Source organism: Erinaceus europaeus, chromosome 3 (assembly GCF_950295315.1).
Source record: "Erinaceus europaeus chromosome 3, mEriEur2.1, whole genome shotgun sequence".
Lineage (NCBI taxonomy): Eukaryota > Metazoa > Chordata > Mammalia > Eulipotyphla > Erinaceidae > Erinaceus > Erinaceus europaeus.
The window spans coordinates 63,386,423-63,401,830 of record NC_080164.1 but is presented as its reverse complement, the minus strand read 5'-3'; the positions used below and the strand labels follow the sequence as shown (position 1 = coordinate 63,401,830).

General features: G+C 39.6%; 1 protein-coding gene across 1 annotated transcript in view; it reads left to right on the top strand.

The window, feature by feature from the left end:
* The window catches only part of PTCD3 (pentatricopeptide repeat domain 3), a 34,185-nt gene that overhangs the window by 8,367 nt on the left and 10,410 nt on the right, over positions 1-15,408 (top strand). The window contains exons 7-17 of the mRNA XM_060187304.1: positions 858-981; positions 2,705-2,814; positions 4,441-4,502; positions 5,848-5,935; positions 6,304-6,364; positions 6,643-6,728; positions 8,257-8,401; positions 9,621-9,671; positions 12,928-13,017; positions 13,289-13,317; positions 15,140-15,246. Coding sequence (XP_060043287.1) covers positions 858-981; positions 2,705-2,814; positions 4,441-4,502; positions 5,848-5,935; positions 6,304-6,364; positions 6,643-6,728; positions 8,257-8,401; positions 9,621-9,671; positions 12,928-13,017; positions 13,289-13,317; positions 15,140-15,246 — 953 coding nt within the window. The remainder of the gene's footprint in view (positions 1-857; positions 982-2,704; positions 2,815-4,440; positions 4,503-5,847; positions 5,936-6,303; positions 6,365-6,642; positions 6,729-8,256; positions 8,402-9,620; positions 9,672-12,927; positions 13,018-13,288; positions 13,318-15,139; positions 15,247-15,408) is intronic.

The following is a 15,408-nucleotide window of genomic DNA, read 5'->3' as shown; positions in this document are numbered from 1 at the left end:
TCACTTTTTTTTCCTTGTCTAAAATCTCCCTGACTCTTACTGATATATTGTTCCTTTTGACATTCTTGTATATCTGCCCAACTGTGTTTACTGTATTATCAGCTCTCTAAAGTGTATTTCCAGTGTGTGCTTGCACAGGCTCCTTAAGAGCATGTGTGCAGTGATTGCTGTATCTGGAGACATTGCACTGACTGTTGTCACTACAGTGAGAGTGAAATAGATGTGCAGGTTCTTAAGATGGAGAAGTTAATGGGGGGAGGAGTCGGGCGGTAGCACAGTGGGTTAAGCATATTTGGTGCAAGGGGCAACAAAAGGGAAAATATATTGAAAACTTTAAAAAGGGATTTTTTAAAAGTCTGATACTGGGGGCCAGGTGGTGGTGCACCTGATTAATCACACAGAATATAGCGGGCAAGGACTGGGTTGAAGTTCTCACAGGCAGGGAGAAAGCTTCACAGGTGGTGAAGTAGATCTGTGTTTCTCTGTCTCTTCCTCTCTATCTCCCTCCTCCCTCTCAGTTACATTCTGTCTTTATCCAATAATAAGTAAAATTTAAAAATATTTCTAAAAAGGTTAAGAAATTAAGTCGGAACTGGAATTCTTGAGATTTGAAATGAACATTTGTGTGCTTTTAAATTCTGAGTCTAGGAGATAGCTAACTCGCATATTAAAGTTACTAGAGATTTTTTTCTTTTTTGTTGTTCTATCCCCTATAAAAGGCTGAGGATTTTAAAAAATAATAATATAGTAAACAATGTGTAATGCTTGTAAAGTTTTGTTTTCTCTGTTGATGATGTTGTACCCTTACCATTTGTGTCTTGACCTGTTTGAACTAACTCGCCATTTTGTTTTCCTAGTGCTTAATGCCTGAGTACTTTGAACCTCAGATTGAAGATGTCAGTGAAGCTGCTCTGAAGGAACGGATCAAGCTCAAAAAAGTGAAAGCTTCTGTGGATATGTTTGATCAGCTCTTACAAGCAGGTGACTTAAGTTTAGTTGAAGTCCTGCCTGCTTGATCTTGTTTGCAGAAATGTGAGCTTAGAAAGTAGCTAAAGTTATCTAATCTAGTTAGTTATGACTAAAAGATAAAAAGTGTTATTATTAATAGTTAATATTTCATGGCCATCATTAGCGTCATTTATAAGTTTCAAGTGAGAAAATGTTGCAACACAAGTAGAGAAAGTATCCATAGTTCCTTAGCTTCTAGTTTTTAATCTTAGGTATGTCATACTGTGTTCAAAAATCTTATGCTCGCAAGTATGTTTAGAAGATACAAAGTAAGGGTCGGACGATAGCGCAGCAGGTTAGTGCATGCGGCCCGAAGTACAAGGGCTGGCGTAAAGATCCTTGTTCGAGCCCTCAGCTCCCCACCTGCTGGGAGGTTGCTTCACAAGCAATGAAGAAGGTATCTATCTTTCTCTCCCTTTCTCTATCTTCCCCACCTCTCTCAATTTCTCTCTGTCCTATCCAACAACAACAGCTATAACAACAAGGGCAACAAAAGGGAAAAATTAGCCTCCAGGAGCAGTGGATTTGTGGTGCAGGCACTGAACCCCAACAATAATCCTGGAGGCAAAAAAGAAAAAAGACAAGACACAAAGTAGGTAAGAATAAAACACAGAGGGAGTTAAGTGCATGTGGCGCAAAGTGCAAGGACTGGTCTAAGGATCCCGGTTCGAGCTCCTGACTCCTCACCCGTAGGGGAGTCGCTTCACAAGTGGTGAAGCAGGTCTGCAAGTGTCTGTCTTTTCTCTCCCCCTCTCTCTTCCCCTCCTCTCTGTTTCTCTCTGTCCTATCCAACAATGATGACATCAGTAATAACAGTAACTACAACAACAATGAAAAACAGCAACACAGACGGCAGGGAGTAGTGGTACCTTGGATTCTGGTTCCAGTTCTGTGACTTTGAATCACATTCCTCAAAACTTCTGTTTCTAATAATCGGGTTGCTTTCTGAACCTTATCTGGGCCCCCCTCTAGGGGTATAGATCTCCTTACATGACTTGTAAATTGTCATGAGAATGTACCTGTATAAACATTTAAGAAAGCAGCATTATTTAAATTTATGAAACTTAAGAGTACTGTTGAGTGATTTAGAGATTTAAAAAAATCGTTAAAAACCATGAGATAGCTCTGCTGGGGATCTGAAGATACAAAATGAGTGAACACAGAGTGACACTTCATCTTGTATTTTAATCGTTGATGACAGAAGAGCATGTTAGTAGGAATTATGCCCCTATCTACTTCACCCTAGGCGTTTTAAGTTGATCTGGGGGAGTCGGGCGGTAGCACAGTGGGTTAAGCGCAGGTGGCGCTAATCACAAGGAACAGCATAAGGATCCTGGTTCGAGCCCCCAGCTCCCCACCTGCAGGGGAGTTGCTTCACAGGATGTGAAGCAGGTCTGCAGGTGTCTTGTCTTTTCCCCGCCTTTCTCCATTTCTCTCTGTCCTATCTAACAACGACAACAACAATGAAAAAACATGGGCAACAAAAGGGAAAATAAATAAGTAAATATATATATATATATATATATATTAAAAGATTATTATTTAAAAAAAGTTGATCATAGTCATTTTTAAGTAGTTATGTATGGTGCTAAATAAGTAAGCACAGAAGCCACAGCTCAGGAAATAATGAAGAATTTTAACCTGATGCCTTTCAATTCTTTGATGTTTCAAGATTTCCTTTCTCTCCTATCCACAGGAACCACTGTGTCTCTGGAAACAGCTAATAGTCTTTTGGATTTATTGTGTTACTATGGTAACCAAGAGCCTTCAGCTACTCACTTTCAAAGTGAACAACCAGAAGAGTTGGTAATGTCTTTATTTTTAATGTAATATTTCTACCGTAAGACTTTATTAATGCGTTAGGAGGAGAAAGAAACAAACATCTCTCTAGTACATGTGCTGCCAGGGATCAAACTCAAGATCTCATATTTGAGAGACCCAATACTTTATTGTGCCGTCTTCTGGCCACGGTATTGTTCATGTACCAAACCCGGGTTCATTCTCTGGCATCCTGTTTTTAAAAAGATTTTTTCTTAGTAGTGAATTTCTGTTTGCACCATGTGTAACCATAAAGGAAATTTGAGTTTGATAAGAGTGACACGGTGGCCCAGGCAATGGCCAGCATCAGGTCCCAAGTAACTTTTTAAAAATTGTACAGAGAGGGAGTCGGGCTGTAGCGCAGCGGGTTAAGCGCAGGTGGCGCAAAGCACAAGGACCGGCATAAGGATCCCGGTTCGAACCCCGGCTCCCCACCTGCAGGGGAGTCGCTTCACAGGCAGTGAAGCAGGTCTGCAGGTGTCTATCTTTCTCTCCTCCTCTCTGTCTTCCCCTCCTCTCTCCATTTCTCTCTGTCCTATCCAACAATGACAACAACAATAATAATAACTACAACAATGCAACAAAAGGGAATAAATAAATAAAATAACTATTAAAAAAAAGATTTAAAAAATAAAATAAAAAGTTTTAAAAAAAATTATACAGAGAAAAATAGTAATTCAGGCAATTATTTTATGCCCAGATACATTTTCTTCTCTTGCGTTCACCATAATAGTGAACTTTATGATCTTTATGAATCAAAGCATAGCCTCTGAATTATTTGGATTTCCAATTGCTGTCACTAAACCAAGCTTCAAGAACACTGGTTTAATTTCCAGGCCACCACCTATTCAAGGACCAAATGTTCATCTGGCCCTTAAATTAAATGAACTGATTATGGAGAAACTGACTTTAAAAAAAAAAAAGAAAAAGAAAAGATTTATTAGTGAGGAGAGAACCAGAGCATCATTCTGGTACATGTGCTAATGCCTAGACCTCCATGCAAGCCTAGAGATATACCTGCTGTGAAATCTGGTGGAGCACACAGTTATTTTTCTTTCTACTATACTTTATAGGACAGAGAGAAATTGAGAGGGAGAGAAAAAAGATAAGATACCTGCAGACCTGCATCACTGCTCATGAAGTGTAAACCCCCCTCCCTTTCCAGGTAAAGAGTAGGGCCTCGAACCTGGGTCCTTGCACATGGTTAATACCTGTGCTTAATTGTGTGCAGCATCCCTGGGCCCCTGCCACACAACTTTTTTTGGTGGTGGTGGTGGTGGTGGTTGTCATGCTGGTTCTAGATAGTAGGTGAAAGGGAGAGGCACAGAGAGAAGGAGGTGAGGCAACACTACTTCATTTGTGAAGCTTCTTCCTTCTGGTGTGGTGCTTAGGGAGTTGATCGTGAAGCAAGGTAAAGAGCACTCTGCCTGGGTGTGCTCTCACTCAGCAACCCCCACTCCATCCCCTCACATAGCATTTCATATTAACAGCAACTGGGTTTCCGCTTTACCTTCTGCTGAATCTGTACTCACCTTGCATTTCTGAGGTTCCCTTAACTATGAGAGTTCATGCCATGGTCACAGTTTTATTCCTGTTGTTATTGGTTGATTTTAGGAAGAGGCCACAGAGGAAAATTATGAGGAAACTAAAAAGAAGACTGGTCCCGTTACTTGGAGGTATGTTAAACCCTTATATTGTGGTTTCTTTAGACGTGTAGTCTGTTCTTCATCACCCCTGAAACAAAATAGAACTTAAAAAAAAAATTGTCTACTCACGAATATCAGAGAATCAGAGCATCAGTCTGGCACTTGCAGTGCCAGGGATTACATTAAATCCAAACGTTTGATCACATTTCCCACTTCCAAGGATGAGAAAATAAGATTTTGTAGTGTTAGAAAAGTGTGATGTGTATGTTATAGTAGATTTATGTTGGGACTTTTTTAAAAAAACATGGTTGGGAAAAAGAGAGCATTATGATTACATAAAACAGGGAGGCGGGCGGTAGTGCAGCGGGTTAAGTGCACGTGGCGCCAAGCGCAGGGTCCAGCTCAAGGATTCCAGTTTGAGCCCGTAGCTTCCCACCTGCTGGGGAGTCGCTTCACAAGTGGTGAGGCAGGTCTGCAGGTGTCTGTCTTTCTCTCCCTCTCTCTATGTTCCTTTTGTCTAATATTTTTTTTAAAATAGGCATAAACTAGGATATAGTTCTCAATTAAGAGGACTGGCCACTAAGTAGAAATATGCAATACTTCTGTATAACTGATACCAACATTTAGGTAATATTGAAGTAATTTAGGTAAAATAAATTAGGTAAAAGAAGACAGGAAGCTAGCACAGTGGTAATGCAAAAGACATTCATGCCTAAAGTACTAAAGTTCCAGGTTCAGTCCCTGGCTGATAACACTATAAGCCAAAACTGAGCAGCGCCCTGGTTAAACAAAACAAAAAGCTTATAACAGCTATAGAAATGCTAAGCAGAGCTTGGACTGGAGTTGGTGTATTGCACCAAAGTAAAAGACTCGGGGGTGGGGGGTGGTTCAGGTCGTGGAACAAGATAGCAGAGAGCACCTAGTTGGTATTGTAAACCATTAATCCCCCAATAAAGAAATTAGAAAAGAAAGATTCTCTGGAATAAAATGTGCTCAAATGTGACAAGATTCAAGAGAAACTACTTGTCTACTATGGTTGCCTCTGAGAATTGAAGGAGGGTGAGGAAATTTTCCTATGTATCCTGTTTTAAAGATTACTTTAATACCTTGAATGTATAATTCTCATAATACTTTTTTCAGTCCTTTGTTTTCTTCCACTTAATTCCAAAGTCTTAGATTACTTAAGCCTTTTATCCTCAGTTTTGCTCATTTTCAAAAAAAAAAAAACTGATAACTGTATCTCCCTTTCTTGATGGCAAGAACTTTTTGAAAGAATATGCATAGAAAGTTCATACCAGAGCATACAGAACATTGTAAATAGTCCATAAGTTGTAGTAGCTATTACTGACTTGTTAATCCTGATCCACATATTTAGAACAAAAAACAATGCTGAGAGAATCTTTGCTCTAATGCCAGAAAAAAATGCCCACTCCTACTGCACTATGATCCGAGGAATGGTGAAGGTATGCTTTATTCATTTTCATAAAAGTGTCATTTCTACTCATTTTTTTTTAACCTCATAAAAACATTGTGTGCCAGATAATTTGTTGTGGGAACTGCCCAGTGCATTGTAGACATTGAATAGCTTGTAGAACATTTAATAGCTTCCTGACCTCTTCCCACTTTATGCCAGTAGATCATCTTCACCACTCTCCAGTTTGACTAGAGACTTCTCTATAATGTCACCTGTATAAAGCACAGCTATATACCACTAAAGTGAGACCACAAGCTCATCTTTTATTGTGTTCCCAAGCCATTAGCTAATAGGTGTGGAAATATTCTTTAAAATTAAATTTGATCATGCTTGATTTTTAACCTTTTTCTCTTGCAGCACAGAGCTCCTGCACAGGCATTAAACTTGTATACTGAATTATTAAATAACAGATTCCGTGGTAAGTATATTTGGAGAAACCCCCCTCGTTCCTTTTTCTCTCCTCTCAGTCTGAAATCTTTTGAGTTCACCACCACCACGGTCACTAATTTGCTTTTATTCTACTTGTGACTTGATTGAAAAAAGATAAATTAAATCCTAGAGAAGGGACTGAGTTTCTAGTTTTGTGATACAAGCCATGTGCTTGGAACCGTATATATATGACTACTTTGTATTACATTGAGTCATTTAGTTTAATCTTCAACCCCAACTTTTGTTAAAAGTAATTTTCTTTTACAGCTGATGTATATACTTTCAATGCATTGATTGAAGCAACAACACTGCTGTCAGACGAGAAATTTGAGGAAAAGTGGAATAATATACTAGTAAGGATATTTTACTTTCACCATCTCTCTTAATAAGCCTGGATATGTCTTGTTAGAAATACGTGGGGAACTAGGGAGGCTGCATAAAGATTATATAAACAAATGGCATGCTTTAAGTCTCGTTCAGTCTCCAGTACCACTGTAACCCAGAACTATGGACTATTCTGGTGTCTTGTCTGTCTTGTCCTGTCCTGCCTCCCCCCTCCCCCAGCCACCATTGTGATAAAATATTAAGAAAAAAGGAAATACATGGAGTGGCGGTCAGCTTTTAGTGAGCCATATATATCGTAATCACCCTGCTGGACAAGTCTTGCACCTATTTACTACCCTTCCAGTAACCCTATCACCTAAGAAACTTGTGTCTGACGTGTAAGAATAAAAAGCTACCTGACCTGGGGCCAGGTGAAGGATCTTTCAGAGCAGTAAATTTGTCGTGCAGGCCATGAGCCTTAGCAATAACCCTGGTGACAACTAAGTACTTAAGAGAGGGTTGCTTTATCTTCCCCCTCCCCATGGTAATAGCTTGTTGTTACAGAAATGTGTGTGCTTACTGAAAATTTTTTGTTCAATAGGATTTTTCTTTATTTACCAGAGCACTGCTCAGCTTTGGCTTATGGTGGTGCAGGGGTTGAACCTGGGACTCTGGAGCCTCAGGCACGAGAGTCTCTTTGCACAACCATTATGCTTCCTACCCTCCACCCAATAGGATTTTTCAAAAATTGCAGTCAGACCTGCAAAGGTAGCATAATGCTCATGCAGAGATTTTCATGCCGGAGACACCAAGGTCACAGGTTCAATCCCCAGTAGCAGAGCTAAGCAATGCTCTGGTTTTTAAAAAAACACTATGCTGAAGTGTCAGGAATATGTGTTTTACTCCCCCCACCCCTTCAGGGTTATTGCTGAGCTTGGTGCCTGCACCATGAATCCACTGCTCCTGGAAGCCATTTTTCCCCCTTTTGTTGCCCTTGTTGTTGTAGCCTTGTTGTGGTTATTATTATTGCCATTGTTGATGTTGTTCGTTGTTGGATAGGACAGAGAGAAATGGAGACAGGAGGGGAAGACAAGACACCTGCAGAACTGCTTCACCACCTGTGAAGCAACTCCCCTGCAGGTGGGGAGCTGGGGGCTCAAACTGGGATCCTTACGCTGGTCCTTGCGCTTTGCGCCACATGCGCTTAACCCACTGTGCCACCGCCTGACCCCCCCCCTTTTTTTTTTATTGAAGGGAAGGTGGAAATAAGGAGAAACACCTGCATCAAAGTCACTACCTAACATATATTTACTTTTTTTTGGCACCAGGACTATCGCTGGGCTTAGTGCCTGCACAGTGACTCCCAAGACTGCCACTTTTGTTTGTTAGTTTCCTTTAATTATGTTGTTATGATAGAGATAAATTAGGTGGGTTGGGAGAGAAAGGGAATGTATGTAGCCTGCTCCACCACCTGACCCCAACAGATTATGCTTTAAACATAAGGAACCATGGGACAAATTGTCTACCCAGCCATAAAATATTTCTTGCTGTTGTTAGGAACTACTGAAACAAATGGTTGCACAGAAGGTAAAACCAAATCTACAGACTTTCAATACCATTCTGAAATGTCTTCGAAAATTTTATGCATTTGGGAAATACCCTGCTTTACAGACCTTACGAGAAATGAAAGCCATTGGAATAGGTAAGATTGTCCTAGAATCTTTCTTTATTATTATTATTGAGGAAGATAGGAGAGAGAGAACACCAGATATCACTCTGGCACATGTGCCAACAAGGATTGAACTTGGGACCTCATGCTCAAGAGTCCAGTGCTTTATTCACTGTGCCACCTCCCGAACCACTCTTCTAAATCTTTTACTGAAGAATGAATTAGTACTGGACAGGCAAGAGGCTGTAAATTGCTTTTTGCTACTTAATGTTTAATTCCTTTCACTGGTTATGGTGAGGGCATATTACATCACTGTTTGTTTAAGAAAGTCATAATTATCCTTTACTCTTTTTTTTTAAGTACTTATTATTTTTTTTTATTTATTCCCTTTTGTTGCCCTTGTTGTTTTATTGTTGTAGTTATTATTGTTGTTTTTGTTGGATAGGACAGAGAGAAATGGAGAGAGGGAGGGGAAGACAGAGAGGAGGAGAGAAAGATAGACACCTGCAGACCTGCTTCACCGCCTGTGAAGTGACTCCTCTGCAGGTGGGGAGCCTGGGTTCGAACCGGGATCCTTATGCCGGTCCTTGTGCTACTTATTATTTTTTTTATCCTGGGAAAAACTGTTCACTTAAAGTTAGTTACTTTTCTTTTATTATTTGTTTCCCTTTTGTTGCCCTTGTTTTTATTGTTGTAGTTATTATTGTTATTGATGTCATTGTTGGATAAGACAGAGAAATGGAGAGAGAAGGGAAGACAGAGACGGGGAGAGAAAGATAGACACCTGCAGACCTGCTTCACTGCCTGTGAAGCGACTCCCCTGCAAGTGGGGAGCCGGGGGCTTGAACCGACATCCTCATGCTGGTCCTTACACTTCATGCCAAAAGTTAGTTACTTCTAAATCCCACGACATGAGGTAGAATAATTACGTATTTGAACCCAAATATGTGTTAGTATGGTTCTTATTTTTCAGTTAACTGCTTCATTGAAGGTTGTTTTGTTATGCTTTAATCATAAATGAAACGTGCTACATTATCTTAGTTGTAGGTGTCTGGATTTTTGTCAAAATGACTTGTTGTTCATGACACTTTCTCACCATTACAGTAGTTAAATGAGTTGGGAAATGCCTTCGTTCAAATAAAAGAAATGCACAATCTTTTGCTTAAATATCAACATCAACATTTTCTTAGTTTCAGATGATTGTGTTTGACTTACTGTTCTTCCTTTTTTCTTCTGCACCTGGTAATTTGAGAGCCCTCACTTGCCACATATCACTATCTTATTAACGTGTTTTACCAGCAAGGTATGTATGCCACTATAATGTTAAGTAGAGATGTAATCAGTCTCCCTCAAGTTCCTATGATTGTTGTAAGTTATCTTCTCTGCCTATGAACTAAGAATAGAGTACACAAATTAACATGTCCAGCCTGAGCAAAAAGCTGTTCTTTTTTTAATATTTACTTATTCCCTTTTGTTGCCCTTGTTGTTTTATTGTTGTTGTTATTGATGTCTTCATTGTTGGATAGGACTTGTCAAGTGACTCCCCTGCCTTCCCACCTTCAGGGGGGTCGCTTCACCAGCAGTGAAGCAGATCTGCAGGTGTCTTATCTTTCTCTCACATCTCTCTCTTCCCCTCCTCTCTCCATTTCTCTCTGTCCTATCCAATAACAATGACATATACAACAACTACAGCAATAATAAAAAGACAACAAGGGCAACAAAGGGGAAAATAAGTAAGATTTTAAAAAAAGTTGTTAGGCTGTGCTGCTCCATTGTAACCTTGACCTTATTGTGAAGTAGGAGAACTATTTATATTAGGTTAGCTGTGGAAGCTGTGGTTGTTAATTTTGGAGTCAGGAACGCTTAAATTAAAATTTTTATTTCTCCCACCAATTAGCAGTATCAAAAGGGACTAGATACCTAAGTATAACCCTCTGGGCATAATGATGAAAAGAATTAAGCAAGCACATGGTCTTAACCCATGGTTGGAAGACGCATACTCATGGTCTGTTGGCTCTTATCCAGTTGCCTCTACCTGACAACTCCTGTGTTCCAAAATGACAGGTTTAGTCTTTCCTTCCCTTGGTAGGCTTTACTTACAAAATCAGCAAAGAACAACTTGGTTATCTCTGTTTTAGAGAACTAGTTTACACAATCCACACATGTCCTTACATGTAGGAAAGCTTTTCATCGTGTAGGGTGGGAAAAACAGGTAGACAAACTTTATTTGGGGGACAGGAAAATCATTTCCACAACTATGTTTCTCCTAAAACATAACTTAAATCTTCATGAGATCTTCACTGAAATTAGTCTTTCTGACTCAAAAGCCTGCTATATTCCTCTAGACAATCTATACATCACTACAGTTCAGTTGCTAACCAGAATCAGTGGTGCTTATACCTTCTGAGTAATACTTTTATGGTAGGAGGAGTAGAGATTTGTGTTTAGTATACAGTACAAATAATTCTAGGGGTTTACCCAAAGGAGATAGCCTAAAACAATGAAAAAAATATATTAAGATACACAATACACCTATGGTAATATCAAATCAGGTTTGGCAGCTTATTCTCACTGCACTATGGGAAGGCTTATCAGGACCTGCAGGGGCATGGTTGACTGCACAGTCATTTGGTAGACATTAGGGATCAGTTATTTAACAGCCTACGCAAACAGACTTGTCAGTGAGCCTAAGAGGAGCTCACAGGTTATGCCACTTACCAGTCTCAGCACATCACGTGAAAGGTGCAGGTGTTGATTATGAAAGGGAAACTGAAATGAACTTGAGGCTGAACAGGGTAGGTAGCTTGTTCATCAAGAAGACTATTGCTGATTTTTTTTTTTAGGGGATTAATGTTTTACACTCGGCAGTAAAGGTGCGCCACCACCCATCCCTGCAGTCAGCAGTAGATACAATAGTTTGTACATTCATAACATTTCCCAGTTTTCCACACAACAATACAATACCCCTAGGTCCTCTGCCATCCTGTTTGATGACCTGAACTCTCCTCCACCCACCCAACACCCACGTCTTTTACTGTGGTGCATTTAAGTAATTTTTTAGCTAAAGAAAAATATGCTATCCTTACAGTGCTGTTACTGGTTTTGCAGGTTAATCTCTTATAGTACAGCTGTTGACACATGGGTAAACTTTCTCATTCCCCATGACAGGCATATCCTCTTGGCCACCTCTGTCTCCCCTGAGCCCTTTGCTGCAATACACCACATCCAGTCCATGTTTCACTTACTGTTTTTCCTTTCCATCTTGGCTTCTTTAAATTCACCTGTAAGAACATCTGATACTTAACCCCAATTTTTTTTCCCCACTTATTCCACTTGATTTCCTCCATGCTCTTTCCCAGATGAGATCAAGGACCTGACTTTGTCTTGTGACTTTTTAATTTATTTATTTTTGCCTCCAGGTTTTTTGCTGGGGCTCAGTGCCTGCACCATGAATCCACTGCCCCTGAATGCCATTTTTTCCCTTTTTTTTTTTTTATATATTTACTTATTCCCTTTTGTTGCCCTTGTTATTTTATTGTTGTAATTATTACTGTCATTGAAACGAGAAATGGAGAGGGGAGGGAAAGAGAAAGATAGACACCTGCAGACCTGCTTCACCACCTGTGAAGCAACTCCACTGCAGGTCAGAGCCAGGGGCTCAGACCCAGTTCTTGCACTTTGTGCCACATGCATGTAAGGCACTGTGCTACCACCCGACACCCCATTTTTTTCCTTTGTTGCACTTTTTTTAAAAAAATCATTGTTGTGGTTATTATTATTATTGTTATTGATGTTGTTGGATAGGACAGAGAGAACTGGAGAGCAATAGCGAAGACAGAGAGGGAGAGAAAGATAGACACCTTCACCACTTGTGAAGCAACCCCCTTGCAAGTGGGAATCCGGGGCCTCAAACCAGGATCTTTGCACTGGTCATTGGGCTTCATGCCATGTGTGCTTAACCCGCTACGCTACCGCCTGATCCCGTTAATTTTTTTTAATTTGATAGAAACAGCCAGAAATTGAAAGGGAAGGAGGTAATAGAGAAGGAAAGAGAGACACACACCTGCTTCTGCACTGTGTTACCACTCATGAAGCTTTCCCCTGCAAGTGGGTACTGGGGGCTCAAACCTGGGTCCTTTCGCACTGTAACATGTACTTTCAACCAGATGCCACCAAACAGCCCCGGTCATATGACTTTTAAGACTTTCCATATTCAGTAGTTCTATAGTTTTCCCTTTGAATGGTTTTCTTATCTTGATGTTAATTAAAAGTAATACAACTGATTAGTTAGAAACATTTGTATGTCTAAGTATGCGTAATTGTTGAAGATAATGTTTCTGCATGTACCAGTTTCAGTGAAAATGAAGACTGGAAGTACTGAGAAAGAATGGCAAAGATTCTTGTGTGATCACATGGACCATAATTTATAATCGATAAGTGTGCCTTGGCCATCTGTAAGCCACACTTTAGGCATAGGCGCAGGAAGAACAAAATGAATCTTTGTATTGGGTACTAAGTATTTGGCGGTGCTAGAGGAACATCTGTTTCTTATTTTGCAGAAAGCCCTTCAAACGCCTCATCCCTTCTAATCTACGATATCATTAATGAATTAAAGGGAAAGAAGTTTACCCCAAAGGATACAGAAGATGGTAGGTTCAAAAATCGCTTGCATAAGAAAGCCAGAGAACCATTTTATTGTGTTGTTGACTTTGTCCTGTGACTAAAACATACTTAAATTGTTTAATAATGATAATACTTTGGATGATTATTTTGAGAGAGCCAAATGTGGCAATTCATTTCAATTTAAGTTAACACCCGTTCTGTTTGCCAGATTTAGCTGACATAATACTGTTGCTGTTACTGAATCAAAAGTATATTTTACCCATACTAACCAAGGCTCTTGGAACTTTGATTTTTCAGATATGTTTTTTCAGTCCGCCATGAGAGTTGTAAGTATTATTTTTTGCTTAACTTTTGTTTTCATTCATCCATTTTCTAATTTTTCTGGACCTGTGGGATTCTTTCTTTCACTTGCTTTTTTTTTTAAGAATTTTTTTAATATTTATTCCCGTTTGTTGCCCTTGTTTTATTGTTGTAGTTATTATTGTTGTTGTTATTGATGTCATAATTGTTGGATAGGACAGATAGAAATAGAGAGGGGGAAAGATAGACACCTGCAGACCTGCTTCGCAGCTTGCGAATTAGAGAGCTGGAGGCTCGAACTGGGATCCTTACGCAGGCCCTTGGCACTTTGCACCATATGCACTTAACGTGCTGTGCTACCGCCCAGCCACCTGCCCATTTCTTCTATGATCCTGTCTTCTCTTCCTTTCTAAGTCACACCTACTACTTCTGAGTGTCCTTCCTTTTAATTTTTTCCTCTTCTTCGGATCCTCATGGATTGGAGTTCAGCACCCTTTGGTTATCTTTCCTAAACGTTTATTCATCTGGGAGTATGAACCAAAAGGCTTCTCTGCTGGACATGGATGTTGGTGGGTCGATCCATACCCCCAACCTGTTTCTGTCTTTCCCTGGTGGGATAGGGTTCTTGGGAGGTGAGGTTCTGGGACACATTGGTGAGGTCGTCTGCCCAGGGAAGTCAGCATAAAATCATGGTAGCATCTGCAACTAGGTATCTGTGGTTTAATTAGTTTCTGAAGAAATCCTGGTTGTATTTTTCTTAGTTTCCAGGTGATTTTTTTTTTCTAGTTTATCAGGAGCACGATCTGAAATGACTCCTCCATAGCCATGTCTCTGGTTTACGTTTTTGTTTGAAGATTTATGTGAGAGACACAATCTTCACTCTACCTTCTGAGCCTCATCCTTGCCTGTTAAACATCTTTTACTTTTCTAAAATCTGTACTAAATCACAGTCCCTATCTCATGCTGCTGTATGCATTGTCTTTTCTTATGTCTATTCAGGTAAGTTCTGAGTGTTTAGTATTTGCCTACTAATAACATTTTAATTGATTAATACTGTTTTCATTTTGTTGTTATTGCGCTATCACAAGGAAAATTCAAGCAGTTTCAGAGTACAAAGAATATCTCATTTCTGTGGTCCAGGAGGTGGCATAGTAGATAGAGCATTGGACTCTCAAGCATGAGGTCCTGAGTTCAATTCCCGGCAGCACATGTACCAGAGTGATGTCTGGTTCTTTCACTCTCTTCTATCTTTCTCATGAATAAATAAATAATTAATTTTAAAAAGGAATATCTCATTGCTGAGGATAATTACAGTCTTTTGTATCCCTTCATGTTTGGGGGCTTTTTTTTTTCCTTCCTTTGTTTTACCATTCTGCCTTTTTATCAATGTTTGTCCTGTTTTTATGTGTTGCCAATATTTGAACAGAGACCCTGGTGCACAGAGCTGTATGCTCTGTCAGCCACTGAGCCACTTTACCAGATTATTTTCTCTGAATATTCAGGCTTGCACTTGGAGATAAGGCTTCATGGTGTTTTGCCTGTTGACAGCAATAGGCAGAAAGAGCTATTCAATACAATTTGCTTGACTCTTCTACTTTGCATAGGTGTTGTGTTTTGTTTTTGCTATGACATTGATGTTAGTATGCACTAGATGAAAATAATTTTGTTTGAAATTTTTATAGAATTAGTGTTTACTTTCTGCCCTAGTTTCTTGTGATTCACTTGTTCTCAATGCATAATACTTTGAATTCCTATAAATGGTTTTATAGGTAGTTACATTTTTTTTTCTATTTTCTGAGCCATGATTTGGTTGATAAGGATTGTAAGTTTTACTTTGCAAATTTTCAGTGTTCGTCTCTCAGGGATCTAGAACTTGCTTATGAAGTACATGACATTTTAAATACTGGAGAGAACTGGAAATTCATTGGACCTTATCAACGCCGCAATTTCTATTTGTAAGTGTGTTGTAATGTATCCCTTAACAACTAATTGGATTCTGAAAATGGTGTCTTACAGATGGTTGTTCTATTCTCACCTAATTTCAGGTAACATGTAAGAACGCTTTGGTGCCATGGTCTCTTTCGCTATTTCTTTTTCTCTGCTTCTGTCTCTATTTG